The following is a 21,629-nucleotide window of genomic DNA, read 5'->3' on the forward strand; positions in this document are numbered from 1 at the left end:
ACTAAGCTGACGACCATCCCACTCTGCAGCCCAGTCGCTTACTGTTGACGAAATGTGCCAATGCTTCTACACAAGCTAGTCAAAAGTACGGTCTTGGGGCCTTCTTCTGTCATTGGCGGAATCCCCGCGCTTCAGACCGGCAGATAGTGGAGGAGGATCGAGTACAGTCAGATTTTAGGTTACGGCTGATGCTGATCGCCACGATAATCTTCTAGAGATTTATCGTTTGGTGCCAATCTTATCTTCTGGCAGGACCAATTAACTTGCCTTGACCCACTATCCGTTGGTCTCGTGGATCGGCAGCTTCGCTGTGAAGTTTGGCACCGGGTCTAAGCGGCTCGTTTACTCATCGCACGGAATAATGCCTCCACCCAAGGCAAGGGAAAATTTAGCCTAGACCAGGTCGGTTCCTCTTCTTGGCTTGCTGCTTAGATTGAACGACCAGGGTCTGTCTCACTACATTAGCGCTACGTTTAGTGATAATTAGCAATCACTTCGTAAGGGTAGTATTTGGCGCGGCTCACTTTAGGCAGACGGGCTGAGCTGACCAGCGGGAGGACAGCAGAAGCGATGATGCATTGGCCAAAGTCAGTAGAACCCGTCATTATTGGTAGAGAATTGCAAGGTTAGTGGAATAAGGTGTAGAAGATTACTACCTTGAGGCCAACAGCACGGGGCTGAAGAGCGAAGAAGCGGGCCAAGCATCAGCAAGCAGCGCCTCAAATACTAGGTATTTTAACGTCACCGATACATCGTTCTACCATATTTCTACCACAATGCCTTCTTGTACGTAAAAATTGACATACGGGGCTTTCTAGGCATGAAGGCGACATATTGAGAGCTTTTAGCCGAGAAATATATATCTCTGGGTTTCGTACAAGTAGTGGGAAACACCACGCAGTTGTTCAAATAGGAAGGCGCAAATTATGCCCTTTACTACGCTGTTTTAGAGCCTTTATCCAATCTATTTAGTTTTGGATAGTTCCGTCTGATGTTTTAGGTGGACCACTGGTGCTAGAGTGGGTTCCTTATCATGAGCTACGCCTCTTCATGAGACGACACGTCCTGCTATTCATACAGTAGTATTGTACATGAGGCATAGCTACCCCTACCTAGCTGCATTATCTTATTGAGGAAATGATCTACGGAGGATTTGGCCCCCATCAGATATCTAACCAGGACCCCTGCAAGGTCGGTTAGTGCACCTTACAAAAGAACTGTACTGTACCCCTCTACAGAGTACTGTGTACTGCAATAAAAATAGCACCACGTTTTGTGTTCTATGAATTCTTCCAAGTTGAATGCATTGGAGACTCAGAGCCTAGATCCGTTTTTATTCTTTGCCTAAAATATGAGAATAATATATACCTCACTTCCCTTCCTCACAACCAACAATAGTATTATATATTTTTATGATGGTCTAATCTTAATACAAAGTTTCTACTGAATATATACTGTATTTTCCCTGTCAAATACATTAGTCTGCGTCAGACGGTCTAGAAAATAACGATCCTACCCAACGTATCCACCTCCTCCTATTAGCCTGTCACTGCTTCTCTGCTCTCACCCCTCTTGCCCCGCCTCCAGCAGTGCCCCACTACGCGTGTTGTCCAGGCAGTGTACGGAGTACTCCGTAGATACTATTACCTACTCCAAAAGAGCTCTCTGCTTTTATTCAGTGTGGTTGTGCGTGGTCAAATTTACATACTATTTGCTCTCCCAGAGATATTCGCGACCGTCACCTCTCTCCTGGTTTCCTTGCTAGAAATGACTGTCGACCCGCCAGAGCTTCTCGAGAAGCTGAAAATCAGCGGTAAGAGTTCAGCGATCTGTTACTCGACATATATTCCAGCAGCAACGCAAGCTAAGACCGTTTTTGACTCACAGATGCTGGTGCAAACGGAGCCGAGACAGGGATTTCCGCCCCCACCGCAGCAAACGGAACATCGAAGGAAGCAGAGGACTCGGACGACGACGTCGCCGAAAACAGCCCAGCAGTAGCTGCCGAGGACGGCACGGTCAAGAAAAAGAAGAACAAAAAGAGAAGGCCTAAGAAGAAGCAACCGAAGGTCCAGACCGATCCGCCCTCGATTCCCCTATCCCAGCTGTTCCCCAACAACACCTACCCCAAGGGCGAAGAGGTCGAATACAAGGACGAGAATCGATATCGAACCACCAGCGAGGAGAAGCGACACCTCGACAACCTCAATAACGACTTCCTCTCTGATTACCGTCAGGCCGCTGAGGCACATCGTCAGGTCCGTCAGTGGGCACAGAGAAGCATCAAGCCCGGTCAAACGCTCCTTGAGATTGCCAATGGCATCGAGGATTGTGCGCGACGTCTGGTGGGGCATGATGGTTTAACGGAAGGCGACTCTTTGATAGCCGGCATGGGATTTCCCACGGGGTTGAACATTGATAACGTTGTCGCCCACTACAGCCCTAACGCTGGCTGTAAGACCGTGCTTGCGCAGAACAATGTCCTCAAGGTCGATATTGGCATTCATGTAGGCGGTCGGATTGTCGACAGTGCCTTCACAATGGCATTCGATCCTACGTATGATAACCTACTCGAAGCTGTCAAGGATGCAACAAACACTGGGGTGCGTGAAGCGGGCATCGACGTGCGGGTGGGAGAACTAGGTGGCTACATTCAGGAGGCGATGGAAAGCTACGAGTGTGAAATCAACGGCAAAACGCACCCGATCAAAGCGATTCGCAACTTGTGCGGCCACACAATCCTTCCGTACTCTATTCATGGTACCAAGAGTGTTCCCTTTATCAAGTCGAACGACATGACAAAGATGGAAGAAGGGGACGTCTTTGCGATCGAGACCTTTGGCAGCACCGGTAGTGGCCGATATGTTGAAGGAGGCGAGGTCTCGCATTACGCCCTGCGCGGCGACGCGAACCGAAAAGACTTGACTTTGTCTTCTGCCAGGTCCCTCTTGACAGCGATCAAGAAGAACTTTAGCACGATCCCTTTCTGCCGGCGCTATTTAGACAGGATTGGACAAGAGAAGTATCTCCTCGGTGTATGAACTCCCATTACGACTTGCGGCTGGAGCTCTTGACTAACAGAGCGATAGCTGAATTACCTAGTAAAATCCGGGATTGTTGAAGACTATCCCCCTCTGAACGAGAAGCAAGGAACTTATACGGCCCAGTTTGAACACGTAAGTCATGTTGAGTTTTTCCTCCAGAAGAATAACTACTAATGGTGGATATAAGACCATCCTGCTTCGACCGACCGTCAAAGAGGTCATCAGTCGTGGGGACGACTACTAGACGTATTCAAGTGTGATTTTTTTCATTTCGTAGGAGCATTGAACGGTTGCGGAAATGAATATCATGGTTCATAGATGGACATATAGGGCATGAAGAATACAAAAAAAGTACTTTGATTTCTTCCTCAGTTCCGGTAACCATATAACGTACCCGCTTAATCTGTAGTAGCCTCGAATAGTGGAAGGGAACAATTTCGGCTATCTGAATATCCATGCGCATTTCCCGATATTTCGGGCGAATCGACCTTCGGTTTAGGGAAATTCTATTTTCGGTGTTGCATACTGCTTACGTCTCGTCCAGCAGGAACAGAGCGATATGCGCCTCGGACTGCTACTGGACTTGTATGTCTGCTTATTCTACCGGACGGGTCTTATTTACATCGAGTAGCCACTAATCTTGCTTACTGACGTTGGTGTGACCCAGTATTAAACTGCAGTATCTGGCTAGATTGGCAAGCATTGACATCTCTTCAACTCTGTTCTCACACCAAACACCTCCTACCATGGCCAGCATTGCAAAACAGTTAATCGAGAAGCTGAACGCTGTTGAGGCGGGCATCTTCGAGGGCCAGGATGCCACGCGACAGCAGCTGGCTCTGGCGGCCCGCAAACTCTTCCACACGCTCGAAACAAAGGAAGAAAAGACCATGCGACTCGCTATAGAGGAACCAATTATGTTCTCTGTGCTCCAGGCCCTCATTGACATTGGTCTATTTGAGGGCTGGGCTGCTGCCGGGGGTGGCGAGAAGGATGTGAGCGAGCTGGCTAAACTCAGCAAGAAAGATATGGAATCGGAGCTTCTATGTAAGGGTTTACTATGCCGCAAAATGTCATCGAACATGTATACTAATCGATTCAGGTCATCAACTACGACTGATGGCTGCCAACCACATTATTCGGGAAACGGCAAACGACCGCTATGTACCTACGCCCTATTCGCTGGCCATCGGAGACACGAGCACTCAGGTTGCCCCGGCTCTTCGCATCAGGTAAGCTGCAGCATTTGTGCACGGGGTAGCTATTGACCCAGAGGGACTAACGAGAAATGAACGTCTAGAACTGATCACGTCGCGCCATGTGCCATGCACTGGCCCGATTTCCTGGCCAAGACCAATTACCGTAAGCCGCGGGACGACAAGGCTAGTTGTTATATTGATACCTTCCCTGAAAAGAAGAGCTTTTTCGAGCGTTGTAGCGCGAACCCCGTGCACCAAGAGAGTTTCTCATCCTTTATGGATGTGTGGGCCAAAGGAAAGAGACCTTGGCCAGAGTTCTACGACACCCAAGCACTGCTTGATGGCGCCGACCTAAGCAATGGTAGCCCATTCGTTGTGGACGTTGGCGGACACCACGGCATCGATCTCATGCGCGTGGCGGCGAAGCACCCGGATCTTCCCGCGGGATCTCTTGTGCTCGAGGACCTGCCAGAGGTTGTCGGTGCAGTCAGCCTTACCACGGACAAGATCAGGACAGTGGCACATGACCTCTTCGAGGAGGGCGTTGAGCAGCCCATTAAAGGTAGGACACCTGGTCTGCTGCTAGTATGGTTTGACTAATGAAAATCTGTAGGAGCTCGAGCGTACTTCATGCATGCCGTCCTGCATGACTGGTCGGACGAGACATCTGTCAAGATCCTTAAACAGATTGCCGCTGTCATGAAGCGCGGCTACTCGAAAGTGCTTATTAATGACATTGTGATCCCATCCACGGGTGCCAGTTGCTATCAAGCAGCCATGGACTGCCTTGTGTTGCAGGCTTCGGCTAATGAAAGAACCGAGGCCGTGTGGAGCAAGGTGATCGAGGATGCTGGTCTCAAGCTAGTCAAGTATTACCCTGACGGCCGGGGGTATGAGAGCGTGATTGAGGCCGAGTTGCCATAGCAGAGCTTTATTACTTAGATTGAGAGGATATCCAGCCCTTTCACGTCCCTGCCACGCGTATTCTCTCAATAATCATAGATATCAAGGAATTGCAAACAAATAGATCGCCTCCAGTGATAAGATCATGGAGCTGCACTAAATTGTCATGGTATTCACGGTATACTTTGCGCAAGCTGTATTGTTCGATATGTTGAATTGGATCTATCGAATATCTATATACTTTAAAAGTCGAGGTATTTCTTCATAAAGTCAAGCTGCCTTTGCAGGACTTCTTCTGCTCCTTCTCCGTTGATGACATCCATATGCCCTCTCCCAGCCACTAGATCGAACTCCTTTTTTGGCTCCGGAATCATGTCGAATACAGCTCTTTGATCTGCAGGGCTTGAGATGGTGTCCTCGGCGGGAGTGACCATCATGACTGGCGTCCCTTTGATGAGGCGCATCGCCCCGTACGGCTGCCACGCCAGCACATGGTAGTAGCTCTGCACTGTCGTCTGGTTGGTAAAGAACGAGGTACCCAGGAATGCTCGGAATTGCTCCATATTGTACTGGTTACCCCAACCTGCGGGGTTGTAGCCATCATCACCGACAAAGGGAATGTACACCGGGTCATTGCCTGCGATAGTGGAGACACGATCCTGCATTGCCAATGCCATGACGTTGTTCTTTTCCTTCTCTCTGAAATCGTAGTTGGCAATCGGCGTCACCGAGATGACCGCTCCAACACGGTGGTCGAGACCAGCCGCAACAAGCGCCGTCATGGCACTGAATGAATAGCCATAGAGAGCGATCTTGTCCTCATCGACCATGGGATGACCGGCCATAAAGGTCAGCGCATCGTGAAAGTCCTCCACCAGCTTGGCGGGCTTGACATCATTGCGCGGTTCGCCCTCACTGGCACCAATGCAACGATTATCATACAAAAGTACCGTTACTCCCTGTTGCTGAAACCAGACGGCAACATCTGGTAATAAGATCTCTTTTGGGGTGTTGAACTAGAAAGATTCAGTCTACAAGTAAGGATGCAATAAGATCATACGTACGCCTTGGTTCATGACAATAGCTGGCCCACGAATTGTCCCGGGGTAAAGCCAGCCACGTAACGTCAACCCATCAAAGGTACGAAACTCGACATCCTCGCGATTCATTGTAGACAGTTGTGATCTTCCACAGCAGCATCCAACAAAGTGGTTACAATGTATCCAGAAATATGCAAGAGTGACAAATCACACTGTCGTTTCATATGGAATAACATAATTGTAATCTGAACGTAGCGGTAGTTTCGGTAATGGAGTCGGTGCCCTGCCAAACACTATTGATGGAGGTAAGATTTCGGTGCCGATTGGCAGACCTATACGCCGATACGACGGCGCCGGCAACACAGGGCGTATCGGTAATAGGAAGTCTACTCCATAATCCGTGTACAGTGCGGCTTGCTAGGTATACGAAACCAACCCTCATTTTGTATCGTCTAACGAGGCTATTGTCTAAATGATGATCGGCTTGGCGAGGTTCTACCGTTCTACTGTACTTTCCAGCCCCACATTCACGGCAGCATAGTGTCAGACCTAGGTGATGGTATTGAGATATTCGAAAAGACTACTTGCTGTTTGTTTTGTTCTCATCTAGACCATTCTTGAACCATTATCCCCTTTTCCACTCCTTTACCAGAACACGAGATGACCATCGCCAATGGCAATAAGCGCGTCCAGGATGCTCCAGAACCTATCGCAATTGTTTCTGCAGCGTGTCGATTACCAGGGCATGTGACCAGTCCGCACAAGTTATGGGAGCTCCTTCAGTCTGGCGGCACGGCCGTTTCCAATGAGGTGCCCAAATCACGGTTTAGCTCAGAGGGCCATTTCGATGGGTCGGGCAGGCCTGGCACCATGAAAGCCCTGAGCGGCATGTTCATCGAGGATATTGATCCTGCCGCCTTCGATGCTTCCTTTTTCAACCTCACCCGGGCTGATGCGATTGCCATGGAACCCCAGCAACGTCAGCTCCTGGAAGTAGTATACGAGTGCTTCGAAAATGGTGGTGTACCAATCGAGGAGGTGAGCGGGAAACAAATAGGCTGCTATGTTGGCAGTCTGAACGGTGGTAAGAGTCTCTAGATCTCTAGATAGCAACAGATGTCGGGATTCTGATTGATCTAGATTACCACGACATGCAGATGCGAGACCCCGAGCAACGAATGTCGGGCCATGCGGTTGGGACAGGTCGTGCCATACTGAGTAATAGGATTAGCCACTTTTTCAACCTACAAGGATCCAGGTGAGTCTCCAAGACACCATGGAACGAGTCGAGCGGCTCTTTGACCCTAACTGATATTGACTTCGTTTTCATAGTTTCACAATTGATACAGCGTGTTCTAGTGGCCTTGTGGGAGTCGATGTAGCCTGCAAGAATCTACGCGCGGGGACACTGACCGGCGCAATCGTGGCAGGGGTCAATTTGTGGCTATCGCCAGAACACACTGAAGAAAGAGGCACCATGCGGGCAGCGTACTCAGCTAGTGGCAAGTGTCACACCTTCGATGCTAAGGCTGATGGTTACTGCCGAGCCGAGGCGGTTAATGCTGTGTACCTGAAGCGTCTATCAGATGCTGTGAGGGACGGCGATCCTATCCGCGCATTGATTCGGGGGACGGCGAGTAATAGTGACGGGTGGACCCCGGGGATCAACAGCCCCAGCTCCGAAGCTCAAGCGGCGATGATTCGCGAAGCCTATAAAAATGCTGGTATCGACAGTAGCGAATACGCCGAGACAGGATATCTCGAGTGCCATGGCACTGGTACACCGGCGGGAGATCCTATTGAAGTCAAAGGCGCAGCGTCAGTGCTTGCTCATATGCGCCCACAAGCGAACCCGTTGATTATCGGATCGGTGAAAAGCAACATTGGGCACTCGGAGCCAGGAGCAGGCCTCTCAGGACTCATCAAGGCAATGTTGGCTGTCGAGGAGGGCAAAATTCCCGGAAATCCAACGTTCTTCAACCCAAATCCTGCCATCGATTTTGATAGCCTCCGGGTCCGTGCCACACGAATAGGCGTTCCGTGGCCCAAAGAATCCAACCACTACAGACGGGCAAGCGTCAACTCTTTTGGTTTCGGAGGCTCCAATGCACATGCCATACTAGACAATGTGGACCACTACGTTGCAAAATATTTGACATCGCTCAAGATACTCAGGCCTCACATTAGCTCGTATATCAATATGTCTGACATGCTGTCATTGTTTGACGGACTGCGGTCATCCAAAAAGGCTACCCAGCACCCCCAAGTACTGGTTTTCTCGGCAAATGATGCCGATTCTTTAAAGCGCCAAATCGCGACGCTTTCAGCCCATCTTCTCAGTCCTCGAGTCAAAGTCAAGCTTTCAGATCTCAGTTACACACTCTCGGAGCGGCGATCCCGCCATTTTTGCCGTGCGTTCTTGCTCAGCTACCCAACAAAGAGTGGACACGCCAGTAAGATTGCAGTGGAGGAGGCTCGGTTTTCCAAGATACCACAAGAGGCAACAAGAATCGGCTTCGTGTTCACGGGCCAGGGCGCACAGTGGTCTCAAATGGGACTGGAGCTAGTCAAAACGTTCCCAGAGATCGTTAAGCCAGTCCTCGAGCAACTGGACAGCGTGCTACAGAAATTGCCAGTAAGGGTCAAGCCGGAGTGGTCGCTGCTGGAAGAGCTGACGGAAGTTCGAGCCTCTGAGCACCTTAGCAAGCCAGAATTCTCCCAACCTCTCGTGACAGCACTACAGCTGGCACAACTAGCCGTACTAAAGTCGTGGAATGTGCGACCAGAAGCCGTTATAGGGCACTCTTCTGGTGAAATAGCAGCTGCGTGCAGCGAAGGACTCATTACTCCCAGACAGGCTATTCTGAACGCGTATTTCCGCGGGCTAGCCGGTACAAGTGCTTTGGCAACAAGTCCGAAGGGCATGATGGCTGTTGGGCTGGGTGCAGAGGATGTCCAGCCGTACATTGAGGGCGTCAATACCGACGGGGGAGATGTGGTAATCGCCTGCTACAACAGTCCTGCTAGTGTCACTCTTTCTGGATCTGCCTCAACATTAGCGGAGCTGGAAGGGACCATCAAGGCAGCTGGACACTTCGCCCGCATGTTGCGAGTTGAGGTGGCGTACCACTCGCATCATATGACCAAGATAGCCAGCCGCTACGAGGAGCTGCTCAACGAGCACGGAGGGCTTGAAGATGGCGGCGAAGGCAATGAGAGCTCCAATCATATGATCTCAACTGTGACTGAGGACGAGATTACTGGAGCTCAAGCCTGTAACGCTGCATATTGGAAAGCGAACATGCTGTCGCCTGTCCGATTCGATGGAGCTTGCAACAAGATGTTAACAACCAAGAAACTCGCTCCCAATTTCCTTATAGAACTTGGACCAAGCAACACGCTGGCAGGGCCAGTCACACAGATTGCCAAAGCGGCCAGGGTTGACCACCTCACCTATACTGCAGCGAACAAGCGTGGCCAAGAGGAGAGCTCCCGCGCGATTTTCGACGTTGCAGGCAGCCTGTTCCTGCAGAATGCCGACTTCTCACTCGGCAAGGTGAACATCCGCGACACTGCATCGGATAAGGTGAAGCCCGCAGTGATCGTCGACCTGCCCAACTATCAGTGGAAACATTCTACCCACTACTGGCACGAGAGTTTGGCCAGCAAAGACTGGAGGTTCAAGAAATTCCCGGCCCATGACTTGCTTGGTAGCAAAGTTCTCGGCACGCTGTGGCAGAGCCCTTCCTGGCACCGAATGCTCCGTCTCTCCGATGTGCCCTGGCTGCGGGACCACCGGATTGGATCAGAAATACTCTTTCCCGCTGCTGGCTATATTACTATGGCCATGGAGGCTGTTCGCCAAACCGCTTTGTCAACTGCGACAGGTCAAGATCGAGATGTCCAGAAGACGAGAGGTTACCGTTACTGCCTTCGGGATGTACAATTCCCTCGAGGATTAGTGCTTGAGGATGACGTTGAGGTCCATATCATGCTATTGCTAGTGCCCATGGCACAGCTAGGGCATGGATGGTGGGAATATAAAATTACATCCCTAGCAGAATCGGATTCAATAGCGCCATCATCATCATCATCAACCCTGTCACCTGAGAAATGGAACATTAATTCCACCGGGTTGGTTCGACTGGAGATGAATCCCGATGCATCATTTTCTCGAGCACCGGAGAGCATCTGCAGCTTGCCTTTGGATAATCCGACATCTGGACAGTTGTGGTACAAGTCTCTAAAGGATGTCGGATACTCCTATGGTCCCGACTTCCAGAAATTGGTAGCGGTCGAGGGCACGGAGGGAAAGTCAAGTTCGCGCTCTCTTATCTCTTTGGAACCGCCACGGTCCAAGTGGGAGCCCCAGTCAGAGTACCCGCTGCACCCGGCTCCCCTAGACAGTGTCCTACAAAGCATGTTCCCCTCGCTCCATCGCGGAAACCGCAGTGCGCTAGACAGGTTACTCGTTCCTAGAGGTATCAGTGAACTTACTCTCTCTGGTCAGATCTGGAAGACCGCAGAGGCCGTATCTGTGACCACATGGAACAATGCGTCGGGAGACGCGTCTTTGTACGATCCTGCCAGTGGATCGCTAATCTTGCAGCTCAGCCGCGTATCATTTTCCCCCTTGTTGGATGGTCGAGAAAGTGTTTACATGTCACATATATACAGTCAGTTGACGTGGAAGCCGGATTTCCGGCTTCTGGATACAGATGAGAAGCTCCAACAAGCACTGTCCGGTGTTGATGACAATGCTGAGTGCCATGTACAGGAGATCCTCGATTTGGCAGCTCACAAGACCCCCAATTTAAGAATTCTCGAGTTCAACCTCATTCCCGGAAGTATGGAATCTCTGTGGCTTGCTGGAGATCCAACGCCGCGTCCGGTTCGCACTGCTCTTACCGAATTCCACTTTGCTGCCAAAAGTGCAGATACTGCGCTAGCCGCCCAAGAGAAATATGCAGAGTGGCCCGCGGCGCGAACTGCCCGCTTCAGTGTGCTTGATCCCTTCAGTAAATCTCTTACTGTACCAGCAGGGAGTTCCAAGTTTGATCTTGTGGTGATCAGGTGGTCTCGACATGGAAACTCCAGAGAGCTCGGGACCCTCGCGGGCAACTTGGGCCGCCTTACTTCCGAGGGAGGCAGTGTGGTATTCTATGATCCCGAACAGTCCAGTCGGTCAGAGGGTCAAAGGTTGATGAATGGGAATGACCCTTTCCACTCTGAACTGCAGCGCTTTGGTCTCATCAAGGTTCGCCAGACAACGGATGGGAGTTGCATCGTTGCGGATGTCAGCCCCGAAGAGACACCTTCACTCAACAATGATTCTAGCGCGGTTATTGTGCGTTTCTCATCTGAGCGATCCGCCTTTGCCAATCACACCATTTCACAGCTACGACAATTTGGCTGGAGCTTGAATGAGATCTGCATCAATGATGAATCCGCCCATAAGCTTTCGGAACTTCCACCCAAATCAACTGTGCTCGTTCTCGACGAGTTGGCTCAACCTTTGCTTGCCACAGCAACAGAAGATGAGTGGGCAGCTCTCCAGGCAATAATACAGGCAGAGTGTAACTTGCTTTGGGTGACACAGGGATCACAAATCAATCCTACTATGCCGCTCAAGGCCGTTGCCCATGGTGTTTTTCGTACAGTCCGCGCCGAGGTACCCATGATTCGCATTGTGACTCTAGACGTCGCGTCAGCTACAACGGAGAGTTTGAGCACAAACGCGTCTGCAATCAATATGGCTCTAAAAGAGGTAACTTCAGGGGAGAGATCCCATCCAATTGAATGCGAAATTGCTGAAAGAGGCGGTCTGTTGCATGTCAGCAGGGTATGGCCGGATGCTGGAGTGAATAAACGCAAGGTGGAAGACAGCGGAGGAGGCCCGTCACCAGTGATAACCAATCTCCATGGTTCAAAGTCTACCATTCGCTTGGTTACAAGCAGACCTGGTAGTTTGGAAGCGCTACATTTCGCAGAGCAAGGTCTAGATAGGTCCGGAGGTCAAGTGATGGGACCGGATGAGATTGAGGTCGAGATATTCGCCTCCGCTTGCAACTTCAGAGATGTAGATGTGGCTATGGGCCATATCTCTGAGCGCTCGGATGCACTCGGCTCAGAGGGTGCTGGCGTGGTCGTCCGCGTAGGCGACTCCGTCAGCACTCGCTATGTCGGTCAGCGGGTGGCGGTGTTTGGTAGAGGCTGCTTTGCCAACCGAGTCACCGTCTCATGCAAGACTACCTTTCCCTTGCCCGAATCTATGCCATTTGCGGAGGCTGCAACGCTCCCAGTCGCATTTCTCACCGGTTTATACGCCCTCGGTCGTCTCGCACATGTACAGGGAGACGATCGCGTCTTGGTCCATTCAGCTTTTACAGATGTCGGGATCGCGTGCGTCCGACTCTGCCAGCGTTGGGGTTACGATACTTTCGCGACGGTGGGCAACCTGGAGCAGCGCAATTTTCTGGCTAAGGAGCTTGGACTCCCGGAAGATCATATCTTCACGTCGGAGCCAACAGCGTTTCCTCGTGCGCTACATGACGCAACCAGGGGTCATGGACTGGATATTATTATCAGTCAGCCAACAAATGGCAATCTGGACTATGAGAACGCGCGGTTACTTGCCCCTGGCGGACGGCTTATCCGGATAACCAACGGAGGCGCCGATATTGGCCGTTTACTGTCCACGGGATCCCTCGCTCCCAACTGTTCTTTCCAGAGCTTGGATATAACAGCTTTATCAGAGGAAACTATCGAATCGTAAGTGAACCGTTGGTCCAGTAATGGCTTACTTTTCACTCAGTGTTGGTACTCATATTTGCAGTGTGTTCTCGGAATTTTCTCAGCTCATCGCAGATGGCAATGTGCCGTCCCTATTACCAAGCGCACTTTTGGGTTATGAAGAGATACCCAAGGCACTCCGACTTCTTCGAGAAGGTACTCACGTCGGCAAGATCGTTATTTCAGACGATCGTGGGACGGAGCTTGCTGTTCCGGTAAGAGTTCGAACATGACTTGAACTGAGTCGGTTTCTAACCTTTCTAGACCCGTCCTGCAACGACTTTCGCACAAAGTATTCTTAACCATGATCACTGTTATTTCTTTGTGGGAGGTTTGAAAGGGATCTGTGGTAGTCTTGCGATCCATCTGGCCTCCCACGGGGCTAAGCACATTGCCGTCATGTCCCGCAGTGGGCATGGAGACAAGGTAATACAGTCCATCGCTCGAAACATCAGAACTTTGGGGTGTTCACTTGACTTGCTTCAAGGCGACGTGACTTGTATCAGCGACGTCAGGAGGGCTTTTAACCAAGTCTCGGTTCCCGTTGGTGGGATCATCCAAGGAGCCGCCGTATTTAGAGTAAGACATTACTCCCCGAGCCATGCTTCGTTATATGACCTGTACTAACCCAACAACACTCAGGATCGGACGTTTGAATCCATGTCTCACGCCGACTACCACGCTGCTTTATCGAGCAAGGTAACGGGCACATCCAACCTACATACAGTTTCTCTCGAAACGAAACAGCCGATCTCATTCTTCATCATGCTGTCTTCCATCTCTGGCGTGATAGGCCAGAAGGGACAGGCCAACTACGCTGGTGGTAATGCATTCGAGGACGCCTTCGCAGAATATCGCCGCGCTTTGGGACTCCCCGCTATTAGCATCGACCTCGGACCTATAGAAGACGTCGGTGTCATTCGGGGTAATGAAGATCTACAGAACAGGTTTGACGGAAGCACTCTGCTTAACATCAATGAGGGTTTGCTGCGCCGAATCTTCGACTACTCTATCCTTCAACAGCATCCAGATCCATCTCACCGTCTGAATCTCGCCAGTCAAGGCCAAATGATTACCAGTCTACTTGTTCCTCAGCCTGAAGACAGCGATCTGCTCAGAGATATCCGCTTTACGGGCTTACGAGTCGTCGGAGCGGATGGTCCACGCTTACGAGGGGATCAAAGCAAAGATAGAGAGATACAGAGCCTCTTATTTCTGGCGCAATCCCAGGACCCCGATCGTGGAGCCTTGCGGGCCGCAGCTATCACAGTTGTGGGTGCGCGGTTGGCAAAGCAGCTTCGCTTAACCGATGCGCTAGACTCGGCACGTCCCTTGTCGTACTACGGTTTAGACTCACTGGCGGCTGTAGAGCTGCGTAGCTGGGTGCGTATGACATTGGGGGTAGAGCTCACCACATTGGATGTAATGAATGCGGCCAGCTTGGGAGAATTGTGCGACAAGGTTGTCGGGAAAATGGGAGCGACAGTGTAGTTTGCTGGTGCCTGGTGGTTGTTCAAACCTGTTTAGGAGGCCGGCCTTCTAATCTTTTCACCCAGTTGGATGATCGCTTGCAGGACACCTGTATGCCACTTTGTTGCCGAGATAAATTACATTGATCTCCAGTCAGGCGTGCGTCGTCGGCTGGGTGTAGCTGTTTGTTGTGGTTACAGAGACGAGGACTGCCAGTTATATAAAGCAAGCTATTACGGATAAGTGATCCTCACTGAAGTTGAACAGATAAACGAAAGTGGTTTGTAATTTAGCTTCTAAAATCTCAGAAAGATAACTCTGGCGCCGTCAGCCTTGTAGCTCGTCCACTCTTAAATAAAACACTCAGAGATTAATAGATGTCCACCTCATGGGAGTCCACCCGCAACGACAGAGCGAGGCTTCCCTTTGCCGACTCAGGTATATTCTCCTCATGGCCGCTCCTCCTACCCCATCACCTTGCTCTTCATACAGTACTATACATGTATCCAAGAATCGGTCCATCACTGTCCAATCCCAGAATCGTATCCAATCTCTGACTTAATCCACAACACGGATGTACCTGTAGGGCTTGGYGGTGAAATCGCCATCAGTCCAACCAACAGGGCGCTTATACGCGACACAGCCGTAGGTGCCGCGACATTCAAGGGTATTGTACTCCTTCTTGGAACTGTCGGCCCATGAATGGAACAGAGTGACGTGGCCGGCCGCACCGCCAGTGCCGGGACCTAGGGTGCCAACCAGGTCACCAGGCTTGAGGTCGTTCCATGAGATAGGCTTGGCGATCTCCGGGAGGCTAACAGTGTTGAAGCCTGGCGAAGTCGCATGGAGAGCCATGCTGACAAAGCCAGAGCAGTCTGTGCGGTATTTGCGGCCCTCAGGGTCCGGGTATTCCTTGTTCATAGAGTACGGGATGTGGCGTGAGACCCAGTACTGACCGCGGGAGATGATCTCCTTGCGGGTGATCTTGCCGTTGTAGGCTGAGTTGCCGTCACCGGGGCTGCCACCACCACACTCCTGGGTGACCATGCTGCTTGAGCCCGTCTTGACGTAGAAGTCGGTAACGTAGCAGCCGTCAGTTGTCTTGTCCCAGATGGAGTTGCCCTGAACGTCTTCACCATACGTCTGGCAGGTGATCTTGACATCGGCCCCCTTTTCGTATGTCTTGACGACCTTATCATTCGTCGATGGACCGGTACGGCAGTTGACTTTGTCGCCAGTAATGGCGTACGCGTTAACCATGGAGGCGGCCGCAGCCAGGGTCAGAGCGACGAGTTTGAGCTGCATAATGGCGAATAGCGGCAATCAGGTTAATTCTGCGGATGGGAAGGCTTTCGAGATGTTTCGCCGTGTTTCTGAGGATTGCGCTTCCTTTGGACGGCGCGTTTGTGGATGAGACTCTGAAATGACATAGGTGACGGTGGGAACTTTGGATGGCTTTATACTTGTGGTCAAATCGCTGCGCATCAGGCCGTATCCTGATACTGAACTCTTTGACTGGTGCTTCGATCTTGGCCAGATGGTGATCTCGTTTAGATTGAGCAGGACCGACACGATCATCGCTGATATGGCCGAAATACGATTGATCGTCTGAGCTGATTATCTCAGGACACGAACCCTCATCCGCAGGAGCTCGTATATAGGCTTCCTGGTCGTATTCTCTTATTATATCCGGCTAATACGAGGAAGATCTCGTTTCCTTCGGGAACTTGAAGTCTGCATCCACCTGCCGCCAGCCACTGACGTTCAATTGCTTGGTGCATCGGCAGACAACATTAGGATATTCCTTCTCCGACTATCACACAACTTACTTTTTATTTGAACTTTTTTTTTCCCCTTATCTTCGGCTAAATGCTATGGGTCGCACACTCACTGTACCGGCGGGACCCGAAACTGGGCCCTTTGCCAGTTTGACCTCCAGACGGATACACGAACATCCCCACGATTCCTTCAATCCTACCTTGCCGCCCAAATGATGATCTATATCAAACATACGGCCGAATACGAATACTATGTGGAGCCGAAGTTCGCGATACACTGCCAAAAATAGCCTGATTTCTCCACTTTGGCCTTGCTTTATACGAGTTGCATGGACGATCGGCAGGGTTCATCTCAAAATGGGGCTAATCGAGTTTACACGAGAACATGATATTGCTTGGCAGGGGAGCATGGTCAACAACCCACTTCCGCATGAAAAGCTCGCTACCGGGCATCAGTACCTGCATAATCCAATGTGTTCTGCATAGAACTAGCCGACTAACGTCAGTCGGCTGATAGGGTAAATGTGGTGATGCGCTATGGCAGCTACTATGACTATAAATAGCTCCCATCGATATTTTGGACTATCATCACACTTGTACCATAGTTCCGACTTCAAACAATATTTACGAGGGGTTATGGTAAATGGAAGTGCCCCTCCATCCATGATGCTGTCAATATTTTCTCTGTTTCAGCTGCCTGCGATCATAGAAAATATTCCCTTGAACAGATCGTCTCTAGAACTTAAGAACCCGCCTGGAGGTTCCCAAAACTCGTCATAACCTGGTAGATGGACAGTCACAGAGCCTCGTCAATCTGTGAGCTTTCATCCATCCGCTCGTAGATCCGAAACTGTGCAAGAGCCGGTCCGACCTCTCCAAAGATAGCGTCAATCTCGCCATGGAACCCATGGACCTTTTTGGGAATAGCCAAAAGGAAAGAAAGAGCGTTGAAACACAGTCCTGTCGGGGCGAAAGCCTTGAAGCACAGATAAGCGTCCCTACCACAGATCTCAGATTGCACGCAATGCGATATCATTACCACTTACCATGGACGCACCCTGGGATGCAATAGCACCCAGCAGCTGGATACAGTGTATCATTTGGAACCCCATCGCCTTAGTCTTCGAAACACTCTTATCGTCCGCTTGTGCGGCATAATGCGCGTCGAGGAGCCTTCGCAGATTCTCAGGAGCCCTATCGCGTACTTTGAGACATAGAAATTCAGGACTTTCTTTGCTGTGGGTGCTTCTTGAACCCGCGCTGGCAATCACGTCGAAGCCCCATCTCTCCTTTATGCACAATTGGGTTGACTCCAACATTCAGCGGCCTGGGCAAATTACGCTATCTCGTCTACCCCGCCACACGAAACTCACGACACGGCAGCCATACTGCCAGAGGGGCTGAAAGAGCTGAGGCTTGAGCCAATCACAGCTGCGGCATGGTGAGGCTGGCTGGAAGAAAGCAACCTTCTCAAGAATAAAGCATTTGTAATCGCCGAGCAGACGCAGAGCTCTGTCAGACGGAGCTCTTCTTCTATATTGGATGGATGTACGCGTATATTGGGAGGTAGTTCTGTGCTTCTGGTGGGGTCTGGGGTACTCTGGGCATCTAAATCCCAAAGAATAGCTGACCACGGACCTTGATTCACAGTAGATAAATCTGGTAAGTATCGCGCTTGCGGGACTAGACGGCCGGGAGATTACCGACAAGTTTCCCTTTAAAGGCGAAGAGCGCAATCTATTGAAAGCTGCTAGATGAGACCATTGAATCTACGGCGGACATACCTACACATACAATGTGGGCTTTGTAGGTTTTACCATTCACTGCATGTATTATCTATTGCTACTACCTCCACAGAAATCTGCATACTCATATAGTAAGGATATTAGATACTATAGTATTGATATCAACTCGTCCTCTAGGAGGGATATTACATACTATAGTATTGTTCATATTAACGTTAAATCCTTGTGTACTAGGGTTAGGCCCTGTATAGTCAGAATTTATATATATTGAAAGATATAAGGGGTACATACTATACATACCGCATATTKAAAATATATATAAGTACAGTAGTATCCAATATCCTACTACATAAGTATGTAATATCCCCACTAGTGATCATTCGATGCTGACACTATATTATTTAATATCAGTCCAGTGGTGCAACTATTGGGGGGGCCATAGTGGTCGAATATAATCATTGTACAAAAGCCAAATGTCTACATTCCATGGTAGCTATAGTCTGCTGTACACCGGCTCACCTGACAGAGTCTTCGATGTTTCTGCGCGAGACATATGCGTCTTGCTGAGACAGTTGTCTTAGATTCAAGGTCCCTTGATCGAAGCGGAAAGCGTGTCCAACAAAGTCCCAGAGCCAAACATTTGTCAAGAGGAATATAGCTAGGGGCAGTGATCTCTCCCACATACGGACGCACTGTAGACCAGTATCCAATCGAATCCTTAGCAAATGTGGGAAAGGATCCGGCGGAACTCACTGTTTCAGGCACAATATATAACTAAACAATACAACTACTATATTTCTTAGGGGGATGAAGGGGAATGAAGGGGAATAGAAATCTAGCTGTATAAATAGGAAGAGCACTTGGGTAATGTTCAAGAAAATATTCATTCCATGTTGTGATAGATGACAGCATTAAATAGAACAATAGAAAAGAAGAAAGGTCCTTCAGTCCATCTGCACAGGCTATGTACCTGTACCCGCATATACTACTGCCTGAGGCATTGGTCTCATTCTGAGTAATCTCAGGCGCTCCCTGATGTTTAACAATGACATCTCAGATCCAACTACATGGTTATTGTTCTTTTCTTTATGATTGACTCTTAATCCTCTACACGCCTTCAGCTGTGAAGATCAAAAAGAATGAGATCTACTACCTGAGTCAACAAACATGCATTAACTACTTTCACTCATAGTGACTGCAGCCATCTACATTGTGACGAAGTTTTGTTACGGAGCTGTCCCTCGTTTTAGTCTCAGTAAAATGTTTGATTAATGACAGGAGCCCAACAGTCCATCCGGTTAGGAATCCACTACTTATGACGCATGGACGTATGTCATATGGTAGGGATAATCCAAAGATCTCAGGCTCCTCAACGGCCACTGCATTAAAAATCCAGGCGACGGATGGAAGTCGTCAACATCGGTGGACGGAATCTGTATTTCCCTTTGGATAGGGGTGGTGGAGGATCCGCCCTGCTTAGACTGTCAGATTACTGTGGCAGAGCATGGACAGACATTGGACAAAACGCACCCATCATATTCCAGTTTGATCAGCAGATCACCATTCTCGTTGAAAATAGGGTCTTTCATAAAAAAAGTGCCGGCAGTAGGGAGACACAGGCGATTTGCATTGGCCATCGCCTGGGACAGCGTGTAACTCACGCTATCTAGAGCAGCAGTCATGTTTTGCTTGACATAACCTGCAATGCTCTGAGCCAGATCCTCCGCGGTACTGCCCATTTTCATGTCCCCATACTCCTTATATGTGACTTTCACATCTTCGTCATTGTTCTCCTTTGGATGAAAGACTATCCCACCCTCTTCAATAGATGTCATGTCGATTGAGAGTTGCCAGTCGGTGAATACCTCCACCCAGAAACTGCAGGAACAGACCCAGCGACATCAGCAAGACACAGCTACCATGAGAGGATAGTGGGCAGCACTCACCTCGTGCCACTCATACCGTCCCTGTGATGATCGATCTGATACCTGAACTTACTTCCCCCCTTCACCGTCAGTCTTTCGGTTCCAGCACCAAAAGAAACGGTGGCTTCAATGTTATCACCTACAAAATGTTAGTTTCCTCGACTTGTAACCGGCACACGCAGGGAAGAGAGCCCAAGCATACCCCATTCCTCCCCGAGCATCCAGTCATTCGAGTTATGAGGATCAGTGACTTTTTTCAGGTCGAATTTCATGGGTGAGCTCGTTGACCACCCGCCGGAGGGGTTTGGAACCCATTTGTAGTCATCGGCAGAAGCATCGGTATCCCCAATGTGATATCTGGGCCCGGTCCGCCAGGGCATGTCTGAAGGTGTCCCCGCATAACTGACATATGGTGTATCTGGCACTGGTGTCATTGCCACAACCACCTGCCTGGCTATCGGTAGCATCCAGTTCCAAACCAAAGCTCGGTTCATACAGAACGAGGCCACTCGGTCATCGCCATCGACCCACGGTCCACTATATTGCATGGAGCCCTCTGCCGGGGGGTTTTTGAAATCGGACATTAAGAGATAGGACAGGGCATTGCTGTCCTGGTCATCCTTGTTCGCACCACTGCCATCCGCTCCACGCCATGGGTAACAGAAGTAATCAATACTGGTGGGAGGGAACGATGGCGCGTATTTGTTGACTGCACGAGCTTTAGCTTTGCTTGCCCACACTACACGAGCCAGAGCTCCTTACGCTCATCACCGTTTTGTTCACGTTGGGCTGAATACCCTAGAATGCTACTGCCGCTTTCGGGCGTGACCTTAATCCAGTGATCGATGAATTGAAGTACGCTGGCTTTCGCCGCCGGGGTCAATTCACTTAATTTGTGTTCGCCAAAGGTTGTCAAATCCTCGTTGAATTTCGTGCTAGCTGTTTTTTTTCTGTAAGTAGCAAACACCCTCAAGGATCAATAGCACTCACATGACGCATCAATAAAGAGCTGCGCGAGAGAAAAGTTCGACTCGGGAAGCCCTGCACGCTCCTTGAATTTCTTATATTCCTCCGAGTCCTTGGTAATCTTCTTCTGGTCTAATAGAGGGAGATACGGGTGGTTAGAGGACGTTTCCATTCTTCTGGCGGGGAGAGGACACCAATTGCACTTACTGATGACCACATTGAAAGCGAGGACCCAGTCCTTGATGTCCCATTTGAAGAGAGTGTCGGAATCGTCACTTTCATACACAGCCAGTTCACCATTCTTCAAGGCCAATAAAAAGTATAGCATGGGCTCCCGACTTTCGACATGGAGCTTCACGGAACGGATCCCGACATCAGCTTCAATATACTCCCCGTGAATGCTTTTCTTAAAGTGGGTCAACGGGCTATCGTCATCTCCCTGGGCAAGCTTCCACATGTTCTTGAAACCTGCATTTATCACCTTTTGTGAGAGCGCGATGATCTGATCATAGGGATCAGGATTGGTCTTGGCGATAAAATTGTCCGGAGAGAAAGTCATGATGATGGACACGATGTTGGTTTCAGTGTAGGATATCAGCCGGATGAGCTGGCTCTATGGGTTTTCAACAGAACAACGTCCTCCTAAATAGGCCCTGTGAGGCTTTCGAAGAGGCAAGACTGCGTTTCTCGGTTGTCCGTTATTATCCGGTTTGTCAGGGGCCCCCTGTTCTGCTGCCCCACAACATCCAGGTCATTGCTTTCGATGA

General features: G+C 50.0%; 7 protein-coding genes across 7 annotated transcripts; 3 read left to right on the forward strand and 4 right to left on the reverse strand.

Moving 5' to 3' along the window:
• Nucleotides 1–1,767: 1,767 nt before the first annotated feature.
• Nucleotides 1,768–3,288, forward strand: metAP (putative methionine aminopeptidase, type II; the record flags this gene model as incomplete). Its single annotated transcript, XM_043305924.1, has 4 exons — nucleotides 1,768–1,813; nucleotides 1,888–3,035; nucleotides 3,090–3,176; nucleotides 3,232–3,288. 4 exons carry the CDS (start codon nucleotides 1,768–1,770, stop codon nucleotides 3,286–3,288), a joined length of 1,338 nt encoding a protein of 445 aa, XP_043161859.1.
• A 502-nt stretch (nucleotides 3,289–3,790) lies between these two features.
• On the forward strand, nucleotides 3,791–5,167 carry fmaD (putative O-methyltransferase; the record flags this gene model as incomplete). The annotated part of the gene is made up of 4 exons (XM_043305925.1): nucleotides 3,791–4,091; nucleotides 4,147–4,276; nucleotides 4,345–4,805; nucleotides 4,857–5,167. The coding sequence occupies 4 exons, from the start codon at nucleotides 3,791–3,793 to the stop codon at nucleotides 5,165–5,167; spliced, it is 1,203 nt and encodes a 400-aa protein (XP_043161860.1).
• A 221-nt stretch (nucleotides 5,168–5,388) lies between these two features.
• Nucleotides 5,389–6,315, reverse strand: fma-AT (acetyltransferase fmaC; the record flags this gene model as incomplete). The annotated part of the gene is made up of 2 exons (XM_043305926.1): nucleotides 5,389–6,162; nucleotides 6,211–6,315. The coding sequence occupies 2 exons, from the start codon at nucleotides 6,313–6,315 to the stop codon at nucleotides 5,389–5,391; spliced, it is 879 nt and encodes a 292-aa protein (XP_043161861.1).
• Nucleotides 6,316–6,846: 531 nt separating this feature from the next.
• fma-PKS (polyketide synthase fmaB) lies at nucleotides 6,847–14,469 on the forward strand (the record flags this gene model as incomplete). The annotated part of the gene is made up of 6 exons (XM_043305927.1): nucleotides 6,847–7,270; nucleotides 7,327–7,444; nucleotides 7,519–12,957; nucleotides 13,022–13,193; nucleotides 13,243–13,557; nucleotides 13,621–14,469. 6 exons carry the CDS (start codon nucleotides 6,847–6,849, stop codon nucleotides 14,467–14,469), a joined length of 7,317 nt encoding a protein of 2,438 aa, XP_043161862.1.
• Nucleotides 14,470–15,006: 537 nt separating this feature from the next.
• Nucleotides 15,007–15,753, reverse strand: Asppvi_010082 (putative NlpC/P60-like cell-wall peptidase; the record flags this gene model as incomplete). The annotated part of the gene is made up of 1 exon (XM_043305928.1): nucleotides 15,007–15,753. The coding sequence occupies one exon, from the start codon at nucleotides 15,751–15,753 to the stop codon at nucleotides 15,007–15,009; it is 747 nt and encodes a 248-aa protein (XP_043161863.1).
• A 1,269-nt stretch (nucleotides 15,754–17,022) lies between these two features.
• Nucleotides 17,023–17,545, reverse strand: Asppvi_010083 (uncharacterized protein; the record flags this gene model as incomplete). Its single annotated transcript, XM_043305929.1, has 2 exons — nucleotides 17,023–17,202; nucleotides 17,273–17,545. The coding sequence occupies 2 exons, from the start codon at nucleotides 17,543–17,545 to the stop codon at nucleotides 17,023–17,025; spliced, it is 453 nt and encodes a 150-aa protein (XP_043161864.1).
• A 1,810-nt stretch (nucleotides 17,546–19,355) lies between these two features.
• Nucleotides 19,356–21,421, reverse strand: Asppvi_010084 (uncharacterized protein; the record flags this gene model as incomplete). Its single annotated transcript, XM_043305930.1, has 7 exons — nucleotides 19,356–19,443; nucleotides 19,502–19,849; nucleotides 19,918–20,035; nucleotides 20,099–20,605; nucleotides 20,659–20,835; nucleotides 20,887–20,994; nucleotides 21,070–21,421. The coding sequence occupies 7 exons, from the start codon at nucleotides 21,419–21,421 to the stop codon at nucleotides 19,356–19,358; spliced, it is 1,698 nt and encodes a 565-aa protein (XP_043161865.1).
• Between the last annotated feature and the right edge of the window lie 208 nt (nucleotides 21,422–21,629).

This window comes from Aspergillus pseudoviridinutans (genome assembly GCF_018340605.1).
Source record: "Aspergillus pseudoviridinutans IFM 55266 DNA, scaffold_7, whole genome shotgun sequence".
Lineage (NCBI taxonomy): Eukaryota > Fungi > Ascomycota > Eurotiomycetes > Eurotiales > Aspergillaceae > Aspergillus > Aspergillus pseudoviridinutans.